This window comes from Berghia stephanieae, chromosome 7, assembly GCF_034508935.2.
Source record: "Berghia stephanieae isolate SIO BIC M18660-M18661 chromosome 7, UCSD_Bste_1.3, whole genome shotgun sequence".
NCBI classification, from domain to species: Eukaryota; Metazoa; Mollusca; class Gastropoda; order Nudibranchia; family Aeolidiidae; genus Berghia; species Berghia stephanieae.
In genome coordinates this window covers 4,396,137-4,408,755 of record NC_088366.1, presented here as the reverse complement: position 1 = coordinate 4,408,755, position 12,619 = coordinate 4,396,137, and the positions used below count along the sequence as shown (strand labels likewise).

The following is a 12,619-nucleotide window of genomic DNA, read 5'->3' as shown; positions in this document are numbered from 1 at the left end:
AGTACTGAAAAACACGCACAAAACCAGATGCAGAATGGTGGTGTTGATGTTTTTTTGGTATTAAACAAGACATGTACAGTACTGAAAAACACGCACAAAACCAGATGCAGGATGGTGGTGTTGATGTTTTTTTGGTATTAAACAAGACATGTACAGTACTGAAAAACACGCACAAAACCAGATGCAGGATGGTGGTGTTGATGTTTTTTTGGTATTAAACAAGACATGTACAGTACTGAAAAACACGCACAAAACCAGATGCAGGATGGTGGTGTTGATGTTTTTTGGTATTAAACAAGACATGTACAGTACTGAAAAACACGCACAAAACCAGATGCAGGATGGTGGTGTTGATGTTTTTTTGGTATTAAACAAGACATGTACAGTACTGAAAAACACGCACAAAACCAGATGCAGGATGGTGGTGTTGATGTTTTTTTGGTCTTAAACAAGACATGTACAGTACTGAAAAACACGCACAAAACCAGATGCAGGATGGTGGTGTTGATGTTTTTTTGGTATTAAACAAGACATGTACAGTACTGAAAAACACGCACAAAACCAGATGCAGGATGGTGGTGTTGATGTTTTTTTGGTCTTAAACAAGACATGTACAGTACTGAAAAACACGCACAAAACCAGATGCAGGATGGTGGTGTTGATGTTTTTTTGGTATTAAACAAGACATGTACAGTACTGAAAAACACGCACAAAACCAGATGCAGAATGGTGGTGTTGATGTTTTTTTGGTCGTGTTGTCAAACAAGAAGCATATGTTGTTCTTCCTGCATACCACCATCTGGGACTGGAATTACTTACCGATACTTGTTCTTCCTGCATGCCATCTGTGAATTACTTATCAAACACCTTCACCTCAATGGCCGCCACTAGTGAATCTTTTAAATCTACTCTTTTGGTTCTTGGGCAGTGAAATTAAAGCTTTGTTTTTCAAAGAATACCAGACATCTTCAGCATAATACTCAACACATACAGATATATATAGATGAGGCTTAAGTGGGCTCTCAATAAGCTTACAAAACTCTTCTGCGTTTTAGCTGTCTTGATTTCTTGTTCCAGTGTATTCAACATACCGATCATGTCAGGAAAATATGAGCTTTTGAATATATTATCTTTTGAATGGAAAGTGATCACATTTTATTCCTTTCTGCTATTCTTCTGAAATTTTTCTTCTGATCTCCAACCAGTAAAGAGACCTTAAACACAAAGCATCAATAAAATGCAGACGGTACTTGTTTTAGACTCGAGTATGGTCAGAGAATGTGAGTAAAGAGCCTTTTCCAAGGACTCATCTATACACTGAGTGCATCATCACATGTCATACCACAAGACCAAATCGCCGCAAAGAAAAGAAAAGTTAAAGATAAAGGAAAAAAAATTAAAAAGGCGGGGAGATATAATACGTTCTTACAGTTTATGAAAATTCAATTGAATTTTTAAAATACCTTGGTTGAAAACTCGTAGGCTTGTTGTCGTTTGGCCATGGTGCTTGGGGATTTCCTGGGGGGTGGGGGTCGAGGGGGTTTGGGTGACGAAGACGGTGATGACAGCTTGTCGGCTGATTGGTCAATGGATGGCTGGGGGACTACACGGGATGGTAAGGGCGAGGCTGAAAGATTTTTAAGATTAAAAAGTGAAAAGAGATGTTATAGATAATGACTTTTACTGTTTTTCTTAAGATTTTGGGGTTTAACCCTCTCCTGACCACCTACAGCTAAATCTTCACATTTGTTACGACACAATATACATTTTTCTTATACAGATTTATTTTGCACATCACAATTATCTTTTTATAACCAATAAGAACATAAAGTTGTTTTGTAGAGAGATTGTTTGAGTTTTTAAAAAAAATAATTTCTGATTGGTAAACCTGACATTTTTAGGAAAATCCTGAAATCATCGGTAAGGAGAGTTAACAGCGAATAAAATACTCTAAGGTCATTTCAGCACCAGTACCCAGTATCTCATGTTAAAGTGCTCTGCCTAATCAACTTTCATTTCCATTAAAAATAGACGGGGGGAAAAAGAAAAAAAAAAAAGAGTTGACCTTTGAAATCTATCTTGATTTTTGAAGATAAACAAAAATAAAAAAATGTGGTGTACAAATAAATCAGAATGGTAAAATTGTTGGTTGCATCGTAACGAATGTGACGATATTCCTATGGTTGGTATGGAGAGGGTTAAGATGACACCCATTGTTTTGTTCTGATATTGTTATTTCTATCTTATTGATTCTTAGACTCTAAAAAGTAATTTTAAAAAAGAACCGAAGAAAATGTAAGACAAATGGGACTGAAATCAAATAGGGACTAGATTTAAACTCCAAAAGCAATCTATTGAAATACATTATTTGAGATCATCAAAACGTCCCATCCAGACACAGGAACGTGATCCCAAATGTGGGGAATGTACTCAAATGTTTACAAGACATTATATTAAAATCAAACAAACCAAACCAAAATAAAAATTAAAAAAAAAAAAAGAAATACAGTACATAAGAGAGTTTAACAAGGAAAAAAAAAATCTCCCAAAACTAATACATACACAAACATCTGTTTCTCAAATACAGACCTGGTCAGGGCCAGGACAAAACCAAGTAATTTTATTCCAAGACAAAAGCATAAAGGATCATGAAAAAGGAAAACGGATACAGGCGGATAGAAGATACAGCAAGAGTGACATCCCCTTCTATCAACAGAGGTCAAAAGACGCCACCCCAACCCAGTGTAGAAACTATATTATTTTTACAAACTTTTGCCAGGTGCATTATTTGGTCCATTCCTAGCTCGATGCCATCCTGGCAGCATCAAGGACATGTGACCTCCCCGGGACAGAAGGCCAAAGCTGATGGGACATCGAGGCTTGTGCAGGCCCAGTTTATTGAGGCAGATTTCGTCCAGCATGACGTCCAGGCCCCAGGCGTGCAAACACGACATGAACAGTTCTCCAATGGCCATACTCAGGGACTCCTGGATGGTTACAAACACAAACGGTCAAAGTCAATATACAAAATATTTCAAGTATTAGACAAGTGCGGCTATGTGGTCTAGTGGTAAGACACTCGCTTTCGGATCGGAAAGTCATGGGTTCGAGCCTCGCGCTCGGCGCATAGTTGAGTCCTTGGAAAAGGCTCTTTACTCACATTCTCTCACCGTACTCACTTAACAGGCGTCATATCCCGTCCTACATTTTAAATGTTGCTGTTGGCCAGGACCCGTTGTAAAGCGCTTTGAGCACGTTTAGTGGATATTGCGCTATATTAAAAAAAGCTCAAAAAAAGCTCAATCAAGATTTCCCGATGAGAACGAACGCTCGAAACAATATTGTAGAAGATGGTCATAATTATAAGATAAGATAAGATATACTTTATTGATCCTGAATGGAAATTATCACAGTGTTACACATCATTCATCGTTATATTAGCACAGATTTATACACTGGCATGGACTCATTGATGAAAATACGTAGCTAATTAAAAGCAAAATAAACATCAAATATAATTAAATAAATAAAATATTCATAAAATATACAGCAGTTACAAACTTGAAATATTATATAAATAGCTCCTTTTATCAAAAAGTCGAGTACCATTATTTCATGGTTTTCCTTTTGATAATTTATATATATATATACAGCCTAATATCCACTAAACTTGCTTCAAAGGACTTTACAAGGGGTTCCTAGTCAACAGCAACATTTAACATGTATGACAAAACATGATGCTGCATTATCTATATTCATTCATGGAATGCCTAGGCAACAGCATCTAATGAAAAGGCCTAATTTGGTTGGGGGTTTTTTTTCTTTATCCCAACAGAATACCAGTTTGAACCTTAGGATGACAAAAAAAAAACCTCAAGTTTATTTTTTCTTTAAAACAAAATTAAAATTAAAAAAAAAAAAAATTCCCATTATTCATCCCCAAGGGGAAATTTTTTTAAAGGTTCTATTCCAAGGGACGACTGGAATGACCCAGGCGTCAGCGCCACAAACTGAGCTAAGGCGAAGTGACTTGCTTGGCCACAGAACGCAGTGGGTAGTCGAATACGGTACCTTACGGGTACGAAGCAAAGACTGTACCACTGAGCCACCCTGCCCCAAAATGTCATCTGTATAAAGAACTGGGCTGTGTATATGTAGTAAACTATAACATGCTTTACAATCAAATATTTCATTAACTCTCCCCTTACCAGTTATTTTTATAAATTTACCTGAAACCTCATAATCACCCAACACAAAAATAGATTTTTTAAACAGTATAGCAATGAGTATATTCTATATATATATATATTTTTTTTTTTTTTTTAATGAGCTCTATAATACAGTGGCGAGTTTTTATAGTTATAACTATAACAAAATGAAATCAGAATAAGTAACGATTTTCCTATGGGTGGTAAGGAGAGGGTTAAAAAAACAAACAAATAAATAAAACAAGCCTACTGTTATTATGATGTTTTCTGGTCGCTTCGATTCCCCTCTGCTCGATCCCGTCTTCTTCTGTGCCTGGGCTGATGCATTGTGGGAGGGACTGGAACCGCTTCCCGCAACGTCGATTTTGGATTGAATTTTCTGGCTGACGTTTTCGGCCTTCTCCTTGGCTATGGCTAAAAGTCCTGAGAAAAGAAAAAAAAAATTTATGAAGCACACACCCGAAAAGAAAGCAAACATAATATTTTATATAGTGAAATATCCACAAAATGTACTCAAAACATTTTACAAGGAGTCCCAAGTCAACAGCAACCTTTAGGATGTAGGAAGAGACATGACACTGGTGAGCCCCTGACACAATCAACAACAAAAATTATTTATTTAGATAAAACCCTGTTTCCCACCAGGAACTTACTTTGAACGGAATACAGGGAGAGAAAAAAATTACCAATAAAAAGCCATTTACAATATTCAACTTTGCACCACTCCCAGCACAGGAATGGAACTCCAATCTCAAACACATTGGTCGGAAGCCAGAGTTTCATATCAAATGACCAGAGGCTAAAAAAAAACCATCCCCAAATCAGTCGAGGTTGACTGATTTTTTGAGATGTTCTATTTTTTTTTGTATTTTTCTTTCTTGCTTTATCTGACACCTTTTAACTCACTCAACCCTAACACCGACTATATCCGTAGTTTACCCGGGTTACTTTTACCTCATGCCTATTTATTACATTTTTTCTGAGACAAATTATAGCCGTAGTATCAAAGCTCATGTTTTTAGTTTTTACATGTGAATGATAGTTGAATAAAACTATCTATGTACATGCTCATTTTGTAATACATTTTTTTCCAATTTCGAAATGTAGCAAACATCTCGAGGATTGAGTGAGTTAAACACACTTGTTAAGTTCCTTATCTTACACCGGTACCTGCTCCTTCATGTCTTAATTTGATCCTTGCAGGATTCCCTGATTTGTTTCTCTTCCACCAAACACCATTATCAATACTGACTAAAGGCATGATATCTAATTAAAAACTTGAGCCTTATATAGAACCATATCCACTCAATGTGTTCAAAGCGCTTTACAATTAAAGGACAGAGGAGAAAAGAAAAGAAGAGAAGAGATATAAATTTTTAAAAATTAAGAAAGAAAAGAAAAGGATAATGGTCAACAATAGAAACGAAAAAAAAAAAGCGATAGAAAACTTATTTTTTTTAAATATCAAAATAAATTAAAACTTGGTTACAAAGAAAATTTAGAAAAAAACAAAATACAAAAACGAAAGTGTTTTCCCACCACAATCTCTGAGAACTCCTTTTAATTTTGCCAACCTGTCATTGACCTCCAAAATATTTGAATTTTAACCCGTGAATGAACAACCATTGTCCAGGCTTGATTCCCTTTACCTAGCACTATCAATTACATTCTCCAAACTTGATTCATTTTTACTGTTGGTCAAAAAGCAAATTCTTAATAGGTCAATCAATAATAAAGAAATACGAAAACTTGAGCTTTTATATAGTACAATATCCACTAAATGTGCTTAAAGCACTTTACAAAAGGGTCCCTGACCAACAGCAACACGTCACGTCTAGAACAAGACATGATGCCTGTTAGGGGATACTACAGTTTTTTTCTGACAAAGACAACGCTGTTAACAGCCATGTACTCATTTTACACCTGAGAATGGTGAGAGAATGTGAGTAAAGAGTCTTTTCCAAGGACTCAACTATGCGCAGAGTGAGGCTCGAACCCAGGACCTTCCAATCCAAAAGGGAGTGTCTACCAGACCACATAGCCGCATGTAGAAGCTCAAGTTTTCGTTTCACTTTTAAAAGTAGTAATTATCTCTAGGGTCAGCAGACAGCACAAAGTTGAGTTCTAGAGTTGAGGAAAAATGAAACATTGACAAAACAGCTTGGACTTTTTTTTTCAGGTGAAGAGAGAGAGTAAGAGAGAGAGAGAGAGAGAGAGAGAGAGAGAGAGAGAGAGAGAGAGAGAGAGAGAGAGAGAGAGAGAGAGAGAGAGAGAGAGAGAGAGAGATATCATAAGAGTTTTTTTTAAATATCATGGGATAGCTTACTTGTCTAAAGAACACTTAAACTAAACGTTTTAAGGCCATGTATTACCAAATCAAACTACTGAGAGGGTGGATAAGTTGAGGGGGGGGGGGGGGGGGGAGGTGGAGGGTGGAAGTGGAAGGGAAATCAACAGTTGCTGGTCGTTAAAATACTGGGGGAGGGAATCAGGAGATTAATTCAGGAGAAAGAATTCACGAATTCAATTTATTCAAGGACCAACACTGGTTCAATGGATTCCAAATTTTTAAATCTTAATGAAAAAAAAAATATATGAATAAATAAATGAATTAAAAGAATTATGAGTGTCCTTTTAAAATTAAAAAAAAAACAACAAACAAACAAACAAAAAAATTGGTGAAAATTTATGGAGAAAAATATTCATTTTATCATTTTTTTTTTCTTACACATATTTTGCAGATCTCCATACAACAGACTAGAGCCATATCCCAATGGTAGAAAGCAATAGACACTTAAATAACCAGGCCTCTTTAGGAGAGTCGCCATAATGTAAAAAATGGCATTGATTGGTAAACATAGCGAACTACACATGTTTTACCTTCGATGGTATGTGTATGAGTACAATACCCACTGTTTTACCGCTTGATGACTAACAACACAGAAAACTATGTGTAAAATTAAACTTTTATAATATGATCAAGAAAATCGTGTGATAACTATAGTCACCCAACTGGTGGTATAAAAACAATAACAATGATCAGAGAGATGTCGATTTCATTCCTATTATTGTTTATATACAACCAACCATGTTTGTCAGAGCATGTGTGAAGGTGTGTCACGAATTCCATGTTTTGATTGGTCAAAAATATACTGGTTAATTGTCATTGCAAATTGAATGCTACAAAAACTGGAATAACAAATACTCACGACTCCATGAACCTCTTGGATTTGAATGACTAATTTTACTTGCAGTACAAAGGAATTCAATTCAATTTTCAGCCTTTGCTTCACAATAGGGAGCCAAATAATAATATATTGAACCCTCTATATGAACTTCCAGGTTAAAGTGTTCAAGTACACTAAAAGAATGTATGATAGTTAAAAATGCTTAAATAATTTTTTTTTAAATGAATAATCCATACACTCCTGAGCGAAATGTGTACAATGAACAAAAATGCATTAGAATACGGCGGTGTGGTCTCGTGGTATGACACTCGCTTTCGGATCGGAAGGTCCCGAGTTCGAGCCTAGTTGAGTCCTTGGAAAAGGCTCTTTACTCACATTCTCTCACCGTACTCAGGTGTAAAATGAATACCTGGTCGTTAACACCGTTGTCTCAGTCGGAAAAAAAAAAACCCAGTAATATCGCCTAACAGGCATCATGTCCTGTTCTACATGTTACATGTTGCTGTTGGTCAGGGACCCCTTGTAAAGCGCTTTGAACACATTAAGTGGATATTGCGCTATACAAAAGTTGTTTTTTGTAATTTTTAGAATACACATTTTTTACGTAAAGTTGGCACCCTGTGTTATGTATGAAGATTAAAATAATTCAAAGGTAATTTCATGCAGGTAAAACAACATGGTGTATACGTGGTTGGTGGTCACTAATTTCAAGAAGACATAACTGTTAAACAAACTAAAAAAGAAAAAAACATATTGGGCACTTTACGTTGAATTGTTTTTTTCCTTGCAATTCCCGAGTCTTCTGAAAACAAAATAAAACAGTCAATAATTGAACAACAAAAAAATTGACACTGAGGTGTTGGTAGCAATCTGTCTTGTGGAGAGCAAGATTCATTAAACCATCTCGGTGTCTGGTGTCATTAATGCCTTTTTCACAGAGTAAGATTCATTAAACCATCTCGGTGTGTGGTGTCATTAATGCCTTTTTTACAGAGCAAGATTCATTAAACCATCTCGGTGTCTGGTGTCATTAATGCCTTTTTCACAGAGTAAGATTCATTAAACCATCTCGGTGTCTGGTGTCATTAATGCCTTTTTCACAGACTAAGATTCATTAAACCATCTCGGTGTCTGGTGTCATTAATGCCTTTTTCACAGAGCAAGATTCATTAAACCATCTCGGTGTCTGGTGTCATTAATGCCTTTTTCACAGAGTAAGATTCATTAAACCATCTCGGTGTCTGGTGTAATTAATGCCTTTTTCACAGAGTAAGATTCATTAAACCATCTCGGTGTCTGGTGTCATTAATGCCTTTTTTACAGAGCAAGATTCATTAAACCATCTCGGTGTCTGGTGTCATTAATGCCTTTTTTACAGAGCAAGATTCATTAAACCATTCGGTGTCTGGTGTCATTAATGCCTTTTTCACAGAGTAAGATTCATTAAACCATCTCGGTGTCTGGTGTCATTAATGCCTTTTTCACAGAGTAAGATTCATTAAACCATCTCGGTGTGTGGTGTCATTAATGCCTTTTTCACAGAGTAAGATTCATTAAACCATCTCGGTGTGTGGTGTCATTAATGCCTTTTTCACAGAGTAAGATTCATTAAACCATCTCGGTGTCTGGTGTAATTAATGCCTTTTTCACAGAGTAAGATTCATTAAACCATCTCGGTGTGTGGTGTCATTAATGCCTTTTTCACAGAGTAAGATTCATTAAACCATCTCGGTGTGTGGTGTCATTAATGCCTTTTTCACAGCTATCTGAAATAACTCAAACAAGGGGGATGAAGTGGCAGTGGTTAAGGCATTGCACTGTGACCTGGTTCGAGCCCAGCTTCAGGCACTTTCATTCTTTTTCCTTGGCACTACATGGAATCAGCGCTATTTTAGTTGGAACTCCCAAGGGACCAATAACCCTCCCTGCTCGCTACCTGAGTGAGGGCATTGGAGTTCAACTGGTATCAGGCAGTGCCGTGTCCAATTGGGGCAATTATGGATATTTATGGTCTTATAATATTATGTCTGTATAGCGGGAAAACAATAACATACTCTTTCACTTTATTATTTTGATTTAAAAAATCAGTTGTCTCTCTAAACATCAGTGAAAATTTGATATTCCTGTGGTTAATAGTTTTCTTTAGATATCACAAATTGTGGATCTAATTTAAAGTACTTGTAAATTATGGTGCACTTAAATAAAAAATGTGTTATTCAAAACTCAGCGGCAGTATCTCAAGAGTTTTAATAATATCAAAATTACATATATGCATCTATCTGTGCATTATGATCATATTGGCAGTTGATTTTCTTGATTTATTCATGGTTTTGTTTGTTCTGTATATTTTTTTACCACTTCGATTCCTCCCAAAAAGTTGTGTTGGTCATAACAGTAACAGTTAACTGATATGATTTATGTCATTATGTGGTAAAATAACTCACGAGGATAAGATTTTATTGACCAGTAAAAACTAAAAACCAATATTGTATATGATTTCAATATCTCAATTTACTATCAATCTGCCTATAAAGTATGACCTCTTTACAAGAAAAAATTAAATCACCCAACAAGGTTACTGGACATACTAGAAATATTGTAGTATCAATGATCAATTACAACTAACACTAAGCACTGGTGCGGTTAAAGTAAATGATTTGCTCAAACAGACGGACACAGATGTGGACAAAAGAGGATTCAAAAGTATGAGGGCATTTAGTTCATTCCAAGTAGCGACCTCTTTCTCCTTATCGACCAACTACATTCAAAACGAACACACTGTCCACATAGGTTATGTAGAACGAAGTGACTATTCTCACCCCCCGGATGCTAGTCTTCATAATAGTAGTCCAGTAGTCCACAATTGTTGTATGTTTAATCCAAAGGTTGTAATGCAGTAATTTGTTAAGTTTCTTGTCACAAGTTGCACAATTAAAAAAAAAAATCAATCAAATCCAAATCGCAAAAAGCCGGCGACGTTTTTTTCGGTAATCCAATCGGCCGGGGGGGGGTGAGAATAGAGGCCGCCTATATAGAATCATCTCCTTTCTTCCAAGAATACACATTTAGTCATTGTCTTATACAGTCATCTGATATACCATTGAACTCCAGTCAGTCAAATTTAGAGATAAAACAATTGAACAACAATCAGAGTCAAATCAGTATAACACGACAGGCATACCACAGCAAGATCATTTAATTTATGGGAAATCACTGCCATATATATCTGGACGCTTCAGTCTATAAAAAGTTAACACATTCACTTGTGCACAAAAGGAGAACTTGACCTTACATTATATTACTTATTCAACATGCAAGAATACCCTAAATATTGACACCTATATGACACTATAAAGTCGGCATTTCCTGAGACAACCACACAAAAGCAGAATACTATACATCTTCAAACAATAATGCCTAACATTTATAAAAGATATAATTTTGACTTGAATCGCAAGGGATTTAAGTATAGAAAAGAGTCATCAAGCCATTGAAAAGTTGGCTTTCAAATATGCCCAAAACTCATAATATTTAAATCAATTAAATGCTTTAAAAACTAAGATTAATATTATTTTCATCTAATGGTTTATATTTTATTCCTAAACTGATATTTGGACATAATGCATGGCATGGAATACTATGGGAGAGAAAATGAGGATCTCACCAAGTCATGCAAATAAGAATTTTAAAATTTAAAAATTCATATCTTTTAAGATTTTACTGCCCGGACAACAAAAACTTGGCATGTGTCAAGATAATCATGTTTACTTTACAATGATGCTTGTTTCAATCATTTTCTGCCCTTGGGAATTAAATTATTAAATATGCAAATTACAACAAATTAATTTCATTGACAGCTCAAAAACCACTAAATTGACACCTCTCTTATGAGCAGCCTTAAGAGGATACATTATTATCAACCATGGCATATGATGATAGAAACCCTTGCTTTGCTTGTGGTGAGGGAACAATTTTCATATTCATGTTAGCAACTGAGCAATACCATGAAATATTGCAGCAATTAATTACCATCAGTGGCATCAGAGATTTCCCCTGACCGCTACCTGTTGCACCCATGGGCTGACCCCACTAATGGGGTCTAGTTGACCCAGCACTGAAATACCGCTCAGAGGGGAAAATGCCACGTAGTGTTGGGCAAGATTATTAACCCCCAATTTGCTCATTTAGACAACACGGGTGATTCCTGTTGACATCAGACATCTTGTTTGATGAATTATCTATATTACTTTGTGGAATGCCTAAGTTACGATATCTTATGATATCGTGGCGGAAGGGTGTAATTCTTTACTTTTTTATGAAACAACTTTAGTCAGGGAAATAAAACCAGCTTCTTGAATCTCCTTTGGGTCCTGATTGTTCAGGTTTGGTTCGGCAATCGCCTCAAGAGCAATGAAACTGAAGAGTGTTCCTTCAGTGGGAAAAAACTAACCACATTTATATATATTTTAAAAAAATAGAATTCCAGAACAATTGGTTAACTATGAGAAAGAATATTCTTGTGTGGTTTGTATGTTACATTTACAAATAGAAATACCTCAAAACCAGACTTGTTTGGGGGTTGTTGTTTTTTTTTATCATGTGGGAGGAGAGAGCTGACAAAAAGCTTTGAAAGTGGCAAAATTTCTAAATGTCATATTGTAGACGTAAACACACAGTTCAATATTAGAGACATAAGGAGCAAGAAAAAATGTTGGTTTGATGTATTTCTATATTTTGAATGCAAATTGAAAAAACAGGAATTCACAGCAATCATGGAAGAAGCAGAAGAATCCGTTTAGGATGTGAAATTGTAAAAACTTAGAAAACAAATAAAAATCCTAAAAACGGGTTTATAAAGTTAGATATTATAAATCTTAATGATAAAAACAAAGACTGCATGTGCAAGGCATCTTCATGTCTGCACGATTCTAATTTACATTTTGGTGTTAATTAAAATAAGTCAAATAAAAAAAACCCAACCCAATTTAAGATAATTTGTGTGTTAAAATAAATGTTAATGCGTAATGATGTCACATTCTCACAAATAACTGGTGATGTAAAATTGTCAAGCCTCTATTCCAATTTAAACAGTAATACAAGAAGAGGGATAAATAATTGTCATTATAAAAACATAAACAATACAATTCAAATAATTTGCAGGTCTAGGGGTATGATCGAATGATTCTGGCACGCTTGCCCATGGAATTCTGAACACTTTCCCAA

At 35.6% G+C, this 12,619-nt stretch overlaps 1 protein-coding gene across 1 annotated transcript in view; it reads right to left on the bottom strand.

The window, feature by feature from the left end:
- LOC144976391 (WD repeat-containing protein 7-like) overlaps positions 1 to 12,619 on the bottom strand; it is a 98,301-nt gene that overhangs the window by 25,763 nt on the left and 59,919 nt on the right. Inside the window, 3 exon segments of the mRNA XM_078920655.1 lie at positions 1,464 to 1,627; positions 2,771 to 2,987; positions 4,459 to 4,631. Of these exon segments, the coding sequence (XP_078776781.1) occupies positions 1,464 to 1,627; positions 2,771 to 2,987; positions 4,459 to 4,631 (554 nt within the window).